The 14,978-nt window shown below is 47.4% G+C and overlaps 1 protein-coding gene across 3 annotated transcripts in view; it reads left to right on the forward strand.

Moving 5' to 3' along the window:
* NFRKB (nuclear factor related to kappaB binding protein) overlaps positions 1-14,978 on the forward strand; it is a 45,164-nt gene that overhangs the window by 18,536 nt on the left and 11,650 nt on the right. For all 3 annotated transcript variants that reach the window (XM_010356391.2, XM_030917526.1, XM_010356379.2), the window contains 13 exons: positions 331-410; positions 519-565; positions 1,504-1,564; positions 1,988-2,162; positions 3,725-3,831; positions 4,271-4,394; positions 4,609-4,688; positions 4,859-5,079; positions 5,176-5,446; positions 6,096-6,308; positions 8,918-9,685; positions 13,856-13,962; positions 14,750-14,885. In XM_010356391.2, the coding sequence (XP_010354693.2) occupies positions 331-410; positions 519-565; positions 1,504-1,564; positions 1,988-2,162; positions 3,725-3,831; positions 4,271-4,394; positions 4,609-4,688; positions 4,859-5,079; positions 5,176-5,446; positions 6,096-6,308; positions 8,918-9,685; positions 13,856-13,962; positions 14,750-14,885 (2,390 nt within the window). The remainder of the gene's footprint in view (positions 1-330; positions 411-518; positions 566-1,503; positions 1,565-1,987; positions 2,163-3,724; positions 3,832-4,270; positions 4,395-4,608; positions 4,689-4,858; positions 5,080-5,175; positions 5,447-6,095; positions 6,309-8,917; positions 9,686-13,855; positions 13,963-14,749; positions 14,886-14,978) is intronic.

Genomic DNA, 14,978 nt, shown 5'->3' on the forward strand with positions numbered 1-14,978 from the left:
TTTTGAAATGTATGCTGTTTCCTCACTTGACCGTAAACTCCTGTGAGGGTGGAGACTGAATTCACTGAGTAACCTTAGCTTCACATGCAATGTGTGGCACAGTGGGTACTCAGCAGATGCCTACAGAGTGAATGATTTGATTAGATGGCATCCAAGAGTGGTGGTCCAGGCTGATTTCCACCAGCTGGAAGGCAGTGGCTGTATGAAGGACTGTTGTTACAGCTCCTGACAGAATCTCTCTGTGGTGTAGATAAAGCTAGTAAAGAGAAAGCAGGATTCTCAGTAATACCTTAGACCTTCTTATTTTTTATCTCTTTATTCCTCTAATAGGCCAATCCCAAGATAATGAAAAGGAATTGGCTGCCCTCTTCCAGCTATGGCTAGAGACCAAAGATCAGGCCTTCTGTAAGGTATGGTTTTTTAAGAAATACCAGATCCTTCTCACTAGGTTTCCAGAGCTCTTAAGTTTGCCCAAATTCTTTAGTCCATTTACCTGTCAACGTTTTCTTTTTCTCCAGCAAGAAAATGAAGACAGCTCAGATGCCACGACACCTGTCCCTCGGGTGTGAGTACAGTACTGTAGTGGTGGGTGGTGCCCCGGGAAACTAGTTCAGATACTGCCTCGATTTTGTTGGTACTTCTTGGTATGCTAGAGCTGTAATGGGCTTCAGAGCTCTGAGGAGGCCCCTGGTTCTTCCTGACTTGGCATACTGAGGCAGGCCGCCCCCCTGAGTGAGCGGGACTCCTTGTGGAATGGGGTCTGGTGGAGAGAGGGGCTGGCAGGAGAGCCTCTAAGGGTCATATAAATCTCCTTTGTAGGTGGACATACTTTTTAAATGTGTATTCCTCCCTGGGTTCCTACTTGAGAATTATTCATCTAGGCCACCTTAGTCCAATAAATGGAAGCATGAAGTTAAGTGACTTGCTGAAGGTTAGCAGTGGGACTAACCTTCTAGAACTTAGATCTCCTGACTCTTAGTCCTAGGCTCTTTATATCACATTGTCCCGTGTTTCTATTTCTGTCCTGGCATGGTTCCATAGCTTTCTGACACCATACAGAGGCCCAGTCTTAAGTGCGGCAGAACTTTTTCTTTACGTAATAGAAGTGTAGATCTCAAGCCCCCGGGTACGTTTCCTGGAGGTAGAAAAATAACCCTTACCTAACGCACTTGAAGCCCTTTGTTCCTCTAAGGCCGAATTGTTTGTTGCCATTAGAATGGACCTACTTAGCAGCAGTATTGAAAACAATAGGTAAAGATGTCAGCCTCTTGCCCATCTCTCCACCCAGTACCTTTCTGGATTTCTAAGAACCAAGTGATTTTGTAAATACCAACAGGAGTTCCTTCATAGGAGCTGGAAAGTGGGCTCTTCTCCTTTGTAAGAGTTGAGTGCTTCTTGAGGGACATCTTTCCATGTCACAGTGGGCATGGTTCTGAAGCAGGGGCAGTGGGTCTGACACACATGCCAACTCTCAGGGTTGATACAGAGTTCTTTATATTCCAGAAGAACTGACTATGTGGTGCGGCCCAGCACGGGGGAGGAGAAGCGGGTTTTTCAGGAGCAGGTAAGAAGTACCTGAAAGCCAGTGTGAGTCTCTGCCTCTGTGAGCCGTGCAGAGAGAAGCTCTCAGCCTGACTCTCCTGCATCTGCCTTCTTGCAAGAAACTCATACCCTTCCCCTTAGACCTTCTGTTGGCTGGGATTACTTGTTGGGGGTGGAAACAGTGTGGGGAAGGGGAGTAAGAAATACTTGGATGATCTTGTCTTCCAGGTAGCAAAGTGCCTTTATGTTACCTCGTTGTCCCTCTGCTCAGTGACTGGCTCTGAGAGCCATCCTTTGCCACTGTGGTTGGCTGAGCATTCCTACTAGAATCACTTGTTCCTTCCTGTTTTCGTTGTTCCACGTGGATCTGCTTATATTGTAAGCAAGCCCGAGAGAGAACCCCACTAATTCTGACCTCGGAGCCTTGTCCCTTGTCTCTTGGTAGGAGCGTTACCGGTATAGCCAACCCCATAAGGCGTTCACCTTTCGCATGCACGGCTTCGAGTCTGTGGTGGGGCCAGTGAAGGGCGTGTTTGACAAGGAGACCTCGCTCAACAAGGCTCGGGAGCACTCCCTGCTGCGCTCCGACCGGCCTGCCTACGTTACCATTCTGTCTCTTGGTAGGTGGCACATGTTGCTTATCAGAGATCCCTTTCTTCACCCTGCAGCTGTTCTCTTATCAACTCTGAACTCTGTCCTCGCCACACCCCTCCACTCAGGGTAGACTTTGAGAACAAGGCATAGTTTTTTGAAGCGTTGGAGTTTGGGAGCTGAAGGGGACATCTTCAGCTCCCGGTCTTCTTCCTCAGGTATGGGCTTACGTTTACGTTCAGTTAGGAGTTGCTCCCAGACCAGCTAAATAGGTTAAATACAGGAATTTGCTTCCTCCAGGCTGTGCTTCATTTAACAGTGAGGATTCTTACCTTTTTGAATGCCAGGAATCTCTTTGGCAATCTGGTGGAACTTGTGGACCCCTTCTCAGAATTATGCTTTTTTTTTTTTTTTTTTTGTTTGTTTGTTTGTTTTGTTTTTGAGACGGAGTCTCGCTCTGCCGCCTAGGCTGGAGTGCAGTGGGGCGATCTTGGCTCACTGCAAGCTCCGCCTCCCGAGTTCACGCCATTCTCCTGCCTCAGCCTCCCGAGTAGCTGGGACTATAGGCGCCTGCCACCTCGCCCGGCTAGTTTTTTGTATTTTTAGTAGAGACGGGGTTTCACTGTGGTCTCGATCTCCTGACCTTGTGATCCGCCCGCCTCGGCCTCCCAGAGTGCTGGGATTAAAGGCGTGAGCCACCGCGCCCGGCCAGAATTATGCTTTTAAATGCATAAAATAAAATACAGTTACAAAAGAGACCATTTGTTTTGAAATAGTTATCAAAATGTTGAAACAAGTTTATGGTGCAGAAATACGTGTTGTTACTATGATGTTATATGACAAGATCTAGCATGAGGTCTGACATTTCTTGAAATTTCCAAGTATTGATTACATAAATGATATTCTTAGCTATCTGCAGTAGCTGTAATATATGAAAATGTTTGATTTCCATTACACCATCAACGCACTGCCAGTATATGGTTTGTTCCCTTTGTTCATAATTGAAGGAAATGTTTAATTTCAGTTTAAAATGTAATTTTGCTTCCCACCTGAGTTCACAGGCCCTCTGAATTCTTAAGGTGTTACCTAAAAGTGACTCTTAAAAGTGTATAGGGGCTGGATGTGGTGGCTCATGCGTGTAATCCCAGCACTTTGGGAGGCCAAGACACGCGGATCACCTGAGTTCAGGAGTTCAAGATCCGCCTGGTCAACGTGGCGAAACCCTGTCTCTACTGAAAATACAAAAATTAGCTGGACATGGTGGTGCATGGCTGTAATCCCAACTACTCGGGAGGCTGAGGCAGGAGAATTGCTTGAACCTGGGAGGTGGAGGTTGCAGTGAGCTATCATGCCCTTGCACCTCAGCCTGGGCGACAAGAGTGAAACTGTGTCTCAAAAAAAAAAAGAAGACAAGTGTGTAGGGAACACCAATGGTTGAGCTGCTGGAGGGCAGAGTGCACCTAATCTGGCGTCAGGGAAGGTAGAGGAGCAGGAACCCCAGGAGCGTTGCCCACCACAGCAGGTAGGGGAGGTTGTACCTCTGTAGGAACCCTGCCTGACTTGTGGACTGTGTGCTTTCCCATGTCATCAGTTCGGGATGCTGCGGCTCGACTGCCTAATGGAGAAGGCACACGGGCAGAAATCTGTGAACTGCTTAAGGACTCCCAGTTTCTTGCACCAGATGTCACCAGCACTCAGGTAGGACGGAGAAGAGATTACTTTTGCTTTGTTCCAGAATGGATTTAAGAAAACTTATTAAGAAATATAAAATGTAACAAATTTTTAAAAAACTGAATGACGTGAAAAATGTGTCTTGAAAAATGCAAAGTGATCAAAACCCTTGCTGTTAGTGAAACACAAATTTGGCTCTAGGCTTTCTTTTAGTTTATGGTAAAGGACAGGCTGGTCACTTACTTCACAGTATCCTTACAGTAAAAATAGATCAGTATCTCAGTAGTCTTACAGCATTTATTGTCTCGCCAACGATTTGGTGAACTATTGGGAATATGCAGCTAGGCTGAGATAGAATCTGTATCAGCTGTGATTTAGATACAATGATGTGTTTTTTTTCCCTGGAGTCCAGATAACTTCTGTTATCTGAACTTGACTTGTTTATTTCCCTTTGTCTGATTTGTAGGTAAATACAGTAGTGAGTGGTGCACTGGATCGGCTACATTATGAAAAAGATCCTTGTGTGAAATACGACATTGGACGAAAGCTGTGGATCTACCTGCATCGTGACCGGAGTGAAGAAGAATTTGGTGTGTGAGGCCTCTGGGCATGGTGTCCAGCCCAACTGGGGATACTTTCTGACTTTCTGCCCCAATTCCATTATTCTTTTCATTGGCATATAGGTAGGGCAAGATGGTAGAGGCAGGATTCAGTCCACCAGCAAGGTGTTGGTTTTTAACAAAGCCCCTCTTTGTAGTTCGCTAAGGTTAAACTCTGGCTGAAGCTTGCCCCTCTTGTTCACAGAGCGGATTCACCAAGCACAAGCAGCTGCAGCTAAAGCCAGAAAAGCTCTTCAGCAAAAACCCAAGCCCCCATCCAAGGTGGTAAGTGACCTCAGGAGAGTTTTTGCCTTACGGATTCTGGGATGGAGGCAACTAAGAGTAGCTGCTCGCCTTTTACTTAGTGTGGGGCGTCAGGAGCTGTAGGGGCATCCCTTCCTGTAGGGGGATCTTCACAACACCTGCAGGTGAGTTTTCTTTGTCTTCTGTTGTAGAAGTCCAGTAGCAAGGAGAGCTCCATAAAGGTCCTTAGCAGTGGTCCTTCTGAGCAGAGCCAGATGAGCCTCAGTGACTCCAGTATGCCACCCACCCCAGTCACACCTGTAACCCCCACCACACCAGCATTGCCTGCCATTCCCATCTCCCCTCCACCTGTATCGGCGGTGAACAAAAGCGGCCCTACCACAGTCTCAGAACCAGCTAAGTCTAGCTCAGGGTAAGTTCCTCCTTTTCTTCAGCTTTTTCGTTCTAGAGTCCTTTTGTATGCATGTCCCAAGTTTTTGTTTTTGTCTTTCCCCGATGTTCTTCATAGCGTTCTTCTGGTGTCTTCACCAACAATGCCACATCTGGGAACAATGCTTTCCCCAGCTTCCAGCCAGACTACACCCAGTTCTCAGGCTGCTGCCCGGGTCGTGAGCCACTCTGGCTCTGCCGGACTGTCCCAGGTGCGAGTGGTGGCCCAGCCTAGCCTTCCTGCTGTTCCCCAGCAGTCGGCAGGGCCAGCACAGACACTGCCACAGATGCCAGCAGGACCGCAGATCCGGGTTCCAGCCACTGCCACGCAGACCAAAGTAATGCCTCAGGTAAAGAGGGAAGCTGTGGTCACTGGGCAGGGATGCAGACCCAGAGGTGGGCTGATGAGTCAGATGGGCAGAGTCTGGGTCAGGACCTGGGGGAGCCGTAGATTATTGCTACTGGTGATGACATTCATCAGAATAAGCCACTTAATGTTCAAAGCTATGGAAGCATTTTTAGATAGTGTGTTTATGTGTTGAGAATCAGATCTTCAGAGGAGTCTGGTGGTTTCCCCAGAACCCTAACATCAGGATCTTGGTAGAGGCGGATTGTAAATTCGGACCTTATGAGTCTACATCTTAGGCTCCTTCTGCTGTGCCTTTAGTCTTAGCTATGCTATGAACTAGTTGTGTGAGTTTAGGGAAGATTTATATCCTCTTTGTCTCAGTTTCCTTTGCTCTAAAAGGGGTGAAATAGTATTTGTCCTCAGTGTGTAGGAATAAAATGAGATGTTAAATGTAAAATTCTGAAAATTAAGATGTACACAAATAAGACATTTACAGTGTCCATTTTAGAGAGTGATGTGCCTTAAGTACTGTGGGGTTAGAAGCTCTTTGAGAGGAATGCTTCCTGGGCGTGGTGAGGGAGACTCTTGCTTAGAGTGCTGGTTTGCATTTTAGAGTCTAATTAAGCTCTCGGCCTCATGCCCTGAACTAGACAGTAATGGCCACTGTGCCAGTCAAAGCGCAGACTACGGCAGCCACTGTGCAGCGGCCTGGACCTGGACAGACAGGGCTCACGGTGACAAGTCTCCCTGCCACAGCCAGCCCTGTGAGTAAGCCAGCCACGAGCTCTCCTGGGACCTCTGCTCCCAGTGCATCTACGGCTGCTGTCATTCAAAACGTCACGGGACAGAACATCATCAAGCAGGTAGGTGGGGCTCTTTCCAGGGGGATCTCAGTCCTTCATCCTGGAGCAGGGACCACGGGAGCTGGAGGTTCTTGGCCAGACTGCATGCACATGGGAAGAAGATTTGTCATCTCTGACTCTCAGCTGATAGACACTTAGGTGTGAGTTCCCGCCAAAGGCAGTGCAGCCTTTATAGATGCTGAAGAGATTTCTGTCTCTTTTCATTTAATTCAGCATTTAAGAGTTGAGTTTCCGGATTTAGAGTAGACGCTCCATGAATTTATTTAGTTAAATTCCCATTGCCATATTTTATTGGCTTCTCAGTTTACCACTCGTAAAAGTAGAATTCGCTTCTCCTTTCTTGGTTGTGAATGTAAAAGAATAATCATTGAACTTCAAAGAATCGTTAAGCAGTATAGCAACTAATACTGATAGGAGTGCCTCCTGTGTGCCTGCACTGCGTTACGCATTTTTTGCTTGTTAAATAGTCTAATCTTCTCAGCTCTATGGGGTAGGCACTCCTATTATTTACAGATGAGGAAATGGAACCACATAACGATAAAGTAATTTTTTTTTTGTTCAACAAACATGAAGTCAGACACTGTGCTGAGTATTGGGGATTTAATAGTACATTAAGCAGACTAAGTCCCTGCCCTCGTGGAACTCGTGTTCTGATAGAGCTAAGAGACAAGTACCTCAGTGTGAGATAGTAATAAATGCTATGCAGGTCGGTAGACAGGCTCAGGTGGAGAGCAGTAGTGTGTTATTTTAGCTGGAGTGATTGGAGAAGGCCTCTCTGGGGAGATGTCATTTGAAAGAGATGAAAGAAAGAGCGTGCCATGAAGTGATGATTGGGAGATAAAACATTCCAGGCCCAGGAATGGCGAGTGCAGATGTTTTGTGTCAGGAATATGATTGAGGAACGAGAGGAAAATCATTGTGGCTGGAGCATAGGGAGCAAGTGTGAGGGTGTTAGAAGATGAGGATGGGAGAGGTTGCCAGTGGTTAGATTATGTGGGACTTTGAAGTTAATTTGAATGTGAGGGGAAACCACTGGAAGATGGTGAGCAAGGGTGACTTGATCTGGTTTGCATTTAAAGACGCATCCAGCTGCTGGGTAGAATGAACAGTGGGGGACAAGAATGGAAATGGGGAACCCCTGTAGGAGGCAGTAGCAGTCGTCCAGGTGAGAGGCAAGGCTGCCGTAGATGGGAGTGACTGTTCATCGGAGGTGGAGGGGAGTAGTGGAGTCTGGATGTGGTTGAAGGGAGAGCCAGTGCAGTTTGCTGGTGGCTTGAGTAGGGGTCTGAGAGGAGGAGGGTAAGAATTACCCCATCCATGGCTTTGGCTTGGGTGCTTGGATCGATGGTGGCATCATTTATTGAAGCAGGAGAAAACTGAGTTGTGGAGACTGCAAGAGAGAGAAAAGTGTAGTTGGGAAGGTGTGAGATGTAGTGGCAGCGTGAGATGAGACTCGGTGGATCAGGATAATGCATGGGCTTCACTGGTCCAGTGGATTGGTGGCTTTGGGGAATGGGTTCAAAAGAGAAGGTAAGGCGAGGAAGTGGAGACAGTACGATCGGTCTCTGTACCCGTGGGTTCCACATCCTCAGATTCAGCTAACCATGGATTATTTGGAAAAAAACGCCAATAAAAAATAACAATACAGTAAAAAATAATACAGATTAAAAAACCAATACAGCATAGAAGCTGTTTACACAGGATTTACAATGTATTAGATATTACAGGTAATCTAGAGATGATTTTACCTACATGGGAGGATGTTTGTTGGTTTTATGGAGATAATGCATTTTGTGTAAGGGACTTGAGCTTCCGTGGGTGTTAGTATCTGCCTGGGGACATCCTGGAACCAGTCTCGCACATACCGAGGGGTGACTGTGTAGGTAGTTTTTAGAGGAGTTTTGCTTCTGAAGAGAGCAGAGAACTGGAGTTGAGTGTGGAGTGCAGTAGGTGGAGGGAGGTGTAGAGTTAGCCAGGATTGGTTGTTTTTTAGGATGGGAGGTATTACAGCATGTTTGCATTCTGATGGCCGTGGTCTAGTAGAAGGGAGAAGATCGATCACGCCACAGAGAGAGGAAGTCCCTGAGTAAGGCTAAAAGGCTTGCATCTCTTACACATGGAGGGACTTGGCCTTGGGAGGAGGGAAGCCAGGCTCTGGTACACCTGTAGTCCCAGCTACTCAGGAGACTGAGGCAGGAGGAACATGGAAGCCCAGGAGCTCGAGGCTGCAGTAAGCTCTGATTGGACCACTGCATTCCAGCCTAGTGACATAGCAAGACCCCGTCTCAAAAAGTCCTTTTCTAGGTTATAGATGTGTACAGAGATATTGATCAGTAAAATAATAGATCTTGGATTTACCTTTATATATTCTAATTCCTCCCTCCCCCACCACCGTGGGGAGGGATCGCTAAAACAAATTATTAATTTTTGAAGCTGGGTGAAAGGTTATGAGGATTTGTTATACTGCTCTCTACTTCTGTGAATGTTTGCAAAATGAAAAGTTTAAAAAAATACAAAACATCTACCCATGAAATGAAGTTTGTCTAGTTGCATTTTGTAACCGGTTTACTAGTGTGAATCCCTGGTAAGTGCTGCTCCTTCCCTTCCAGGTGGCAATCACTGGGCAGCTCGGGGTGAAGCCGCAAACAGGCAACAGCGTTCCACTCACAGCCACTCACTTCCACATCCAGGGCAAGGATGTGCTGCGCCTGCCGCCCTCTTCCATCACCACAGACGCCAAGGGCCAGGCGGTTCTGCGCATCACTCCGGACATGATGGCCACGCTGGCCAAGTCCCAGGTTACCACAGTCAAATTGACACAGGACCTCTTTGGGACAGGAGGCAACACTACAGGCAAAGGCATCTCTGCCACCTTACACGTCACTTCCAATCCAGTCCATGCAGCTGATAGCCCTGCCAAGGCCAGTTCAGCCAGTGCTCCTTCGTCCACTCCAACAGGTACCACTGTGGTCAAAGTGACTCCCGACCTCAAGCCAACAGAAGCCTCAGGTTCAGCTTTTCGCTTGATGCCAGCCCTTGGCGTGAGTGTGGCTGACCAGAAGGGAAAAAGCACAGTGGCCTCTTCAGAAGCAAAACCAGCTGCCACGATCCGCATCGTGCAGGGACTGGGAGTGATGCCTCCCAAAGCAGGCCAGACCATCACCGTTGCAACCCATGCCAAGCAAGGGGCCTCGGTAGCCAGTGGGTCTGGAACTGTCCATACTTCAGCGGTGTCCTTGCCCAGTATGAATGCTGCCGTGTCCAAGACTGTGGCTGTGGCTTCTGGGACTGCAAGCACCCCCATCGGCATCGGCACGGGAGCCCCCACCGTGCGGCAGGTCCCCGTCAGCACCACGGTTGTGTCCACGCCCCAGGCTGTGAGTAACTAGGGTGAAGCTTAGGCCTTCTTTTTAGAAAACTTAAGGTTCAACTGCCGGTTGTGCGAGAGACTCCCTAAAAACTAGGAAACTTCTTCTTAGGAGTGGAAATTAGAGGCCCTAAATATCACCTCATTTACCCCAGAGAGATTTGTTTACTGATAGACTTTTGTTTTCCTTTGAAACAATTTATCAAAGTGTGGTGCATGCATACATTCTTTTCAAATAGTAAAGAACAGTGCAGATGAAATAAAACCTGACCGGCCGGGCGCGGTGGCTCAAGCCTGTAATCCCAGCACTTTGGGAGGCCGAGACGGGCGGATCACGAGGTCAGGAGATCGAGACCATCCTGGCTAACACGGTGAAACCCCGTCTCTACTAAAAAATACAAAAAACTAGCCGGGCGAGGTGGCGGGCGCCTGTAGTCCCAGCTACTCAGGAGGCTGAGGCAGGAGAATGGCGTGAACCCGGGAGGCGGAGCTTGCAGTGAGCTGAGATCCGGCCACTGCACTCCAGCCTGGGCGACAGAGCAAGACTCCGTCTCAAAAAAAAAAAAAAAAGAAAACCTGACCAAGTTCCAGTTCTCCCTTCATGAAGATTAATTGCTGTTGGTAGTTCGGCATTTATCCTTCTAGTCCTTTTCTTGAGCATTTTCATACATGTACACGTAGTTTAAAAAACACCCATGAGGCCGGGCGCGGTGGCTCAAGCCTGTAATCCCAGCACTTTGGGAGGCCGAGGCGGGCGGATCACGAGGTCAGGAGATCGAGACCATCCTGGCTAACACGGTGAAACCCCGTCTCTACTAAAAAATACAAAAAACTAGCCGGGCGAGGTGGCGGGCGCCTGTAGTCCCAGCTACTGGGAGGCTGAGGCAGGAGAATGGCAGTAACCCCGGGAGGCGGAGCTTGCAGTGAGCTGAGATCCGGCCACTGCACTCCAGCCCGGGCGACAGAGCGAGACTCCGTCTCAAAAAAAAAAAAAAAAAAAAAACAAACCAAAAAAAAAAACACCCATGAGAGACTATATATTCTGTGATTTGCTTTATTTATTTATTTGTTTGTTTATTTATTTATTTATTTATTTTTGAGGCGGAGTTTCGCTATTGTTGTCCAGCCTAGAGTGCATTGGTGTGATCTCAGCTGACTGCAGCCTCTGCCTCCCGGGTTCAAGCGATTGTCCTGCCTCAGCCTCCCGAGTAGCTGGGATTACAGGCATGTGTCACCAAACCCGGCTTATTTTGTATTTTTAGTAGAGACAGGGTTTCTCCATGCTGGTTGTGAACATCCTGACCTCAGATGATCTGCCCACCTTGGCCTCCCAAAGTGCTGGGGATTACAGGCGTGAGTCACTGGCTCTGCCTGCTGTATTTATTTTTTATAAATGTCTTGATCATTCTAGGCCATACACAGATATTGACTGGGGTCTTTTTCATGGTATAGCAACCAGTAGAAGGGGCTCTGCTAAAGGATGCGTTTTCACTATTAGCCAGGCAGTGGCGAATGTTTCTGGGCTTATGTGTGAACGTTTCTGAAGCGGAGAGTGCTACGGCCAGCCTTGGGGGGTGCACACATGGAGAGTTGAGATACTCCAGCGGCACCTCCTGAAAAGCCACATCCACGTGTGCCCCTATCAGCAAGCCTCCTGTTTCCCCTAGACCTTACCTTAACCAGTGCTGATACTACGTCTTTTTAACCTCATATACATGTCTTACTGGTCAAAAGGGGGTTCTTTTTTGATTTCATATCCCTGATGTGAGTGAAGTTGAGTATCCATTCATTTGGAGGTTGGCATGTGCTCCCTGGTGAGTAAGTCTTTGCCACTTTTCTTTTGCGGTATTTGGCATTTTCATATTGTTTGAGGTGGCTTTTTATAACATCCTGAAGATACGGAATCTGTGGATGTGAATTCTTTATATGCATAGAACATATTTTTTTCCAGCCTGTCATCTTTTAACCTTATGTATGGAGTCTCTTGCTCTACAGAGCTTTGTAATTGTATCTAATTAGATCTATCAGCATTTCCTTTAATGGCTGGTAGGTTTTGTGTCTGTGTCTTCCTTACCCCAGGGTTATAAAATGTTAACCTTTATTTTCATAAAATACCTTGAGTTTTAAAAAAAAGTAGAATTGTTAATGCATTTGAAATATATTTTTGTGAACAGGATGAAGTTGAAATCCCATTTCCCAGTTTTCAAATTTGCCAGACTAATCAACTGTTGCTTCCCCCACTAGCTTGAAAGGCTACATTTCTCATAAACCAAATCCTCATATCCACACAGGTGTCTGTGGGTACATGTGTGTTTGCTCTTTAGCCTCTAGGTAAGGAGCATTGTTCAGAAGAGAGGTGTGTATGGACAGTATAAAATACAGTTTCACTTTACTGAGCAAGCTATGTAGGGAAACCTTCATTCATTGGGATAAAAGCCAGAGCAATGAAGAAGGATATAAACATAAGTCAAATGAACACCCAAAACAGAAAACCCTAACATAGTGTGGTTAAAAAAGAAATCGTTGGTCAGGTGCAGTGTCTCACACCTGTCATTCTGGCACTTTGGGAGGTCAAGGCAGGCGGATCACGTGAGGTCAGGAGTTCGAGACCAGCCTGGCCAACACGGTGAAACCCCGTCTCTACCAGAAATGCAAAAATTAGCCGGGCGTAGTGGTGGGTGCCAGTAATCCCAGCTACTCAGGAGGCTGAGGCAGGAGAATTGTTTGAACCCGGGAGGTGGAAGTTGCAGTGAGCCAAGATCGCACCATTGCACTCCAGCCTGGGTGGCAGAGCGAGACTCCGTCTCACACACACACACACACACACACACAATAGTAGTTACTTAGGTTTCTACATCATAAAAGTTGAAATAAGGAAGCGGGGAAACTGCACTCACTTGATCCACTTCTGTTTCTGCTGAATCCCTCTAACATAGAAAGGTTGTATCAAGTGTCATCTGTCCTGTTACAATCAACCTGGGTAGGTGCAACTGGAGAGCATTTGGAGGGGCAGGAAGTATTGATGGTGCTTTTTCCCACTGTCTAGTCAGCTTTTTAGGTAGTTCCTGAGGGGATCATTCTAGGTGATATACTGGTCTGAGATGTTTTAAGCAACAAAGGCATTTTGAGGAAGAAAATAAAACCGTAAGTAAATGTATCTGGAGGTGCCATCTCAAGGTATTCTGTTGCCTGTTGCCCTCTGCATGCTTTTTTCACAGGCTCCAGGCTGTGGGTGACCCCCATGGAGATAGGTGCAGGGACCTGCGGCACAGTTTTGCAGCTGAGTGCCCGTCTCCTTAGAGTTAGCCTGCCTCTGTGGAATGCTGATGCCCTCTCCCAGCATCCTGTCAGCCAGCCCTCTTGAATTTTTTAAAACTCAGATTTAATTTACATAAGATTTTACTGCATATAAATTTTATTACCAGTCAAGCATTAAAACCAAGGCAGTCTGAAAACAGGTGACGCAGTGACCTGTCTTAACCATCCAAGTCTCAAAGACTCTAGGCCTTCTCAGTTTCTAAAAAAAAAATTCTTTTTAGGCTTTATTAGCTTGGGGGTTGGACTTTTCACTTGATTGAGTTTATTATTAGTGTCCCCTAGCTAATCTCTCTTATCTCCGGGAGAAATGGAAAGCACCAGAGAGCATGGCCTCTCCCTAATCTAGCACGCCCTGCTGTTTGTTCCTCACCAGTGGCCCTGCACTCCAGTGAGTAGTTGTGTGCTTTAGGTATTAACTCTTGAGGCCCTCTGTCCTTCCTCGAATTTATTTCACCAAGTAGTGATTGTGTGCCCAGCACTGTGCCATGTACTGAGGGATACAGAGATAAGTCTCTGTCCTCCAAGGAACTCAGAATCTTGGACTGTGCTAAAGTGAGGACACACCTGCCTCTGTGATTTAGATACAGGTTTTAGCCTGTTGAAAGCAGATAGATAGGGTTGTTGCTGCTTTTGGTAGCATGAAAGAGGATGATAAAAGATCAGATATCACCTGGCTATGGTATATAAGTAGTTTCGTTAGGGTTTCCTGGGCCCAAACCATAGGAGTCTGGAGACCCTGGTGGGTTCTGGGGACTCACAGCATCTGTAGTGCTTGCTCCTCAGTTCCTGATGCCCTGGAGGTGACACTTGCTGGTTTTCCTTACCTCCTGTCTTACAAAACCTGACTGCCTTTTCTTTCTAGGGGAAGTTGCCTACACGGATCACTGTTCCCCTGTCTGTGATCAGCCAGCCAATGAAGGGCAAGAGTGTGGTCACAGCCCCCATCATCAAAGGCAACCTTGGAGCCAAGTGAGTGCTATGTCATTGTGAAGGAACCAGTTTCAGGGTGGAGGTGGCAGGCAGGGCTTACCAGTCCTTGTTACCGAATGGCAAAGTGGCTGGTCTTTCTGGGTCCCTCCTCTGACACCTCTCCTTTATTGTGCTCATCAACAGTATTTATTGAGCACCTAGTATTGTTTTAGGTGCCGTGATTAAAACAGATGAAAATCCCTGCTGTTCTCCAAGCATACATTGTAAAGTAGAGAAGTAATGATAAAGCAGCATGCGTGGTGGTGGTACATACTGGAGAAAAAAGGGTGTGGGGAGTGTTAAGATGGGGCTCAGCTAGATGTGAGGGCCACCTGCGGCCCTCCCTTTGACATCTGAGCTCTGAACCGAAGCAGTTCAGGGAATGAGGGCCACCTGTGGCCTTGATTTAAACAGGGATAAAGGGCACATTGAAGTCAGTCCGGCAGTCTCAGGGCAGCTTATGAGATGTGGCTATTAGGGGGAGGGTTTCTTGCAGACATGCATACCTCCCTGGGGCCCTGTCCACTATTCCTGCTGGTCAGGGCCAGGAGCCAAGGGCCATTTTATCCAGAGCACTAGGGGCTTCTGGGATTACTGTCTTCTCCTGCCATGGGAAGTGGAAAAGCTAGAAGAAAGGTGGCCTCAGCAATTGGTTTCCATTTCAATCTGAAATGCTGGGATTTTCATTGGCACAGACCTCCCTGTTGTCCTTCAATGCATGGCCTAAATCTGGGCCAGAGAATACCCGCCGATATCGTTATACCTCACCCCTGCTTTCCCTCCACAGCCTCAGTGGGTTGGGCCGCAACATCATCCTCACAACTATGCCAGCGGGCACTAAGCTCATTGCTGGCAATAAGCCTGTTAGTTTCCTCACTGCTCAGCAGTTGCAGCAGCTTCAGCAGCAAGGTCAGGCCACACAGGTAAGGCCCAGGGCAAATTCTTCGCCATATCGGGCTCCTCTCTGATTCCACTGCTGTTCTTAACTGGTGCGCCCACTTGCAGTCCATTGACCT

This window comes from Rhinopithecus roxellana, chromosome 15 (genome assembly GCF_007565055.1).
Source record: "Rhinopithecus roxellana isolate Shanxi Qingling chromosome 15, ASM756505v1, whole genome shotgun sequence".
NCBI lineage: Eukaryota > Metazoa > Chordata > Mammalia > Primates > Cercopithecidae > Rhinopithecus > Rhinopithecus roxellana.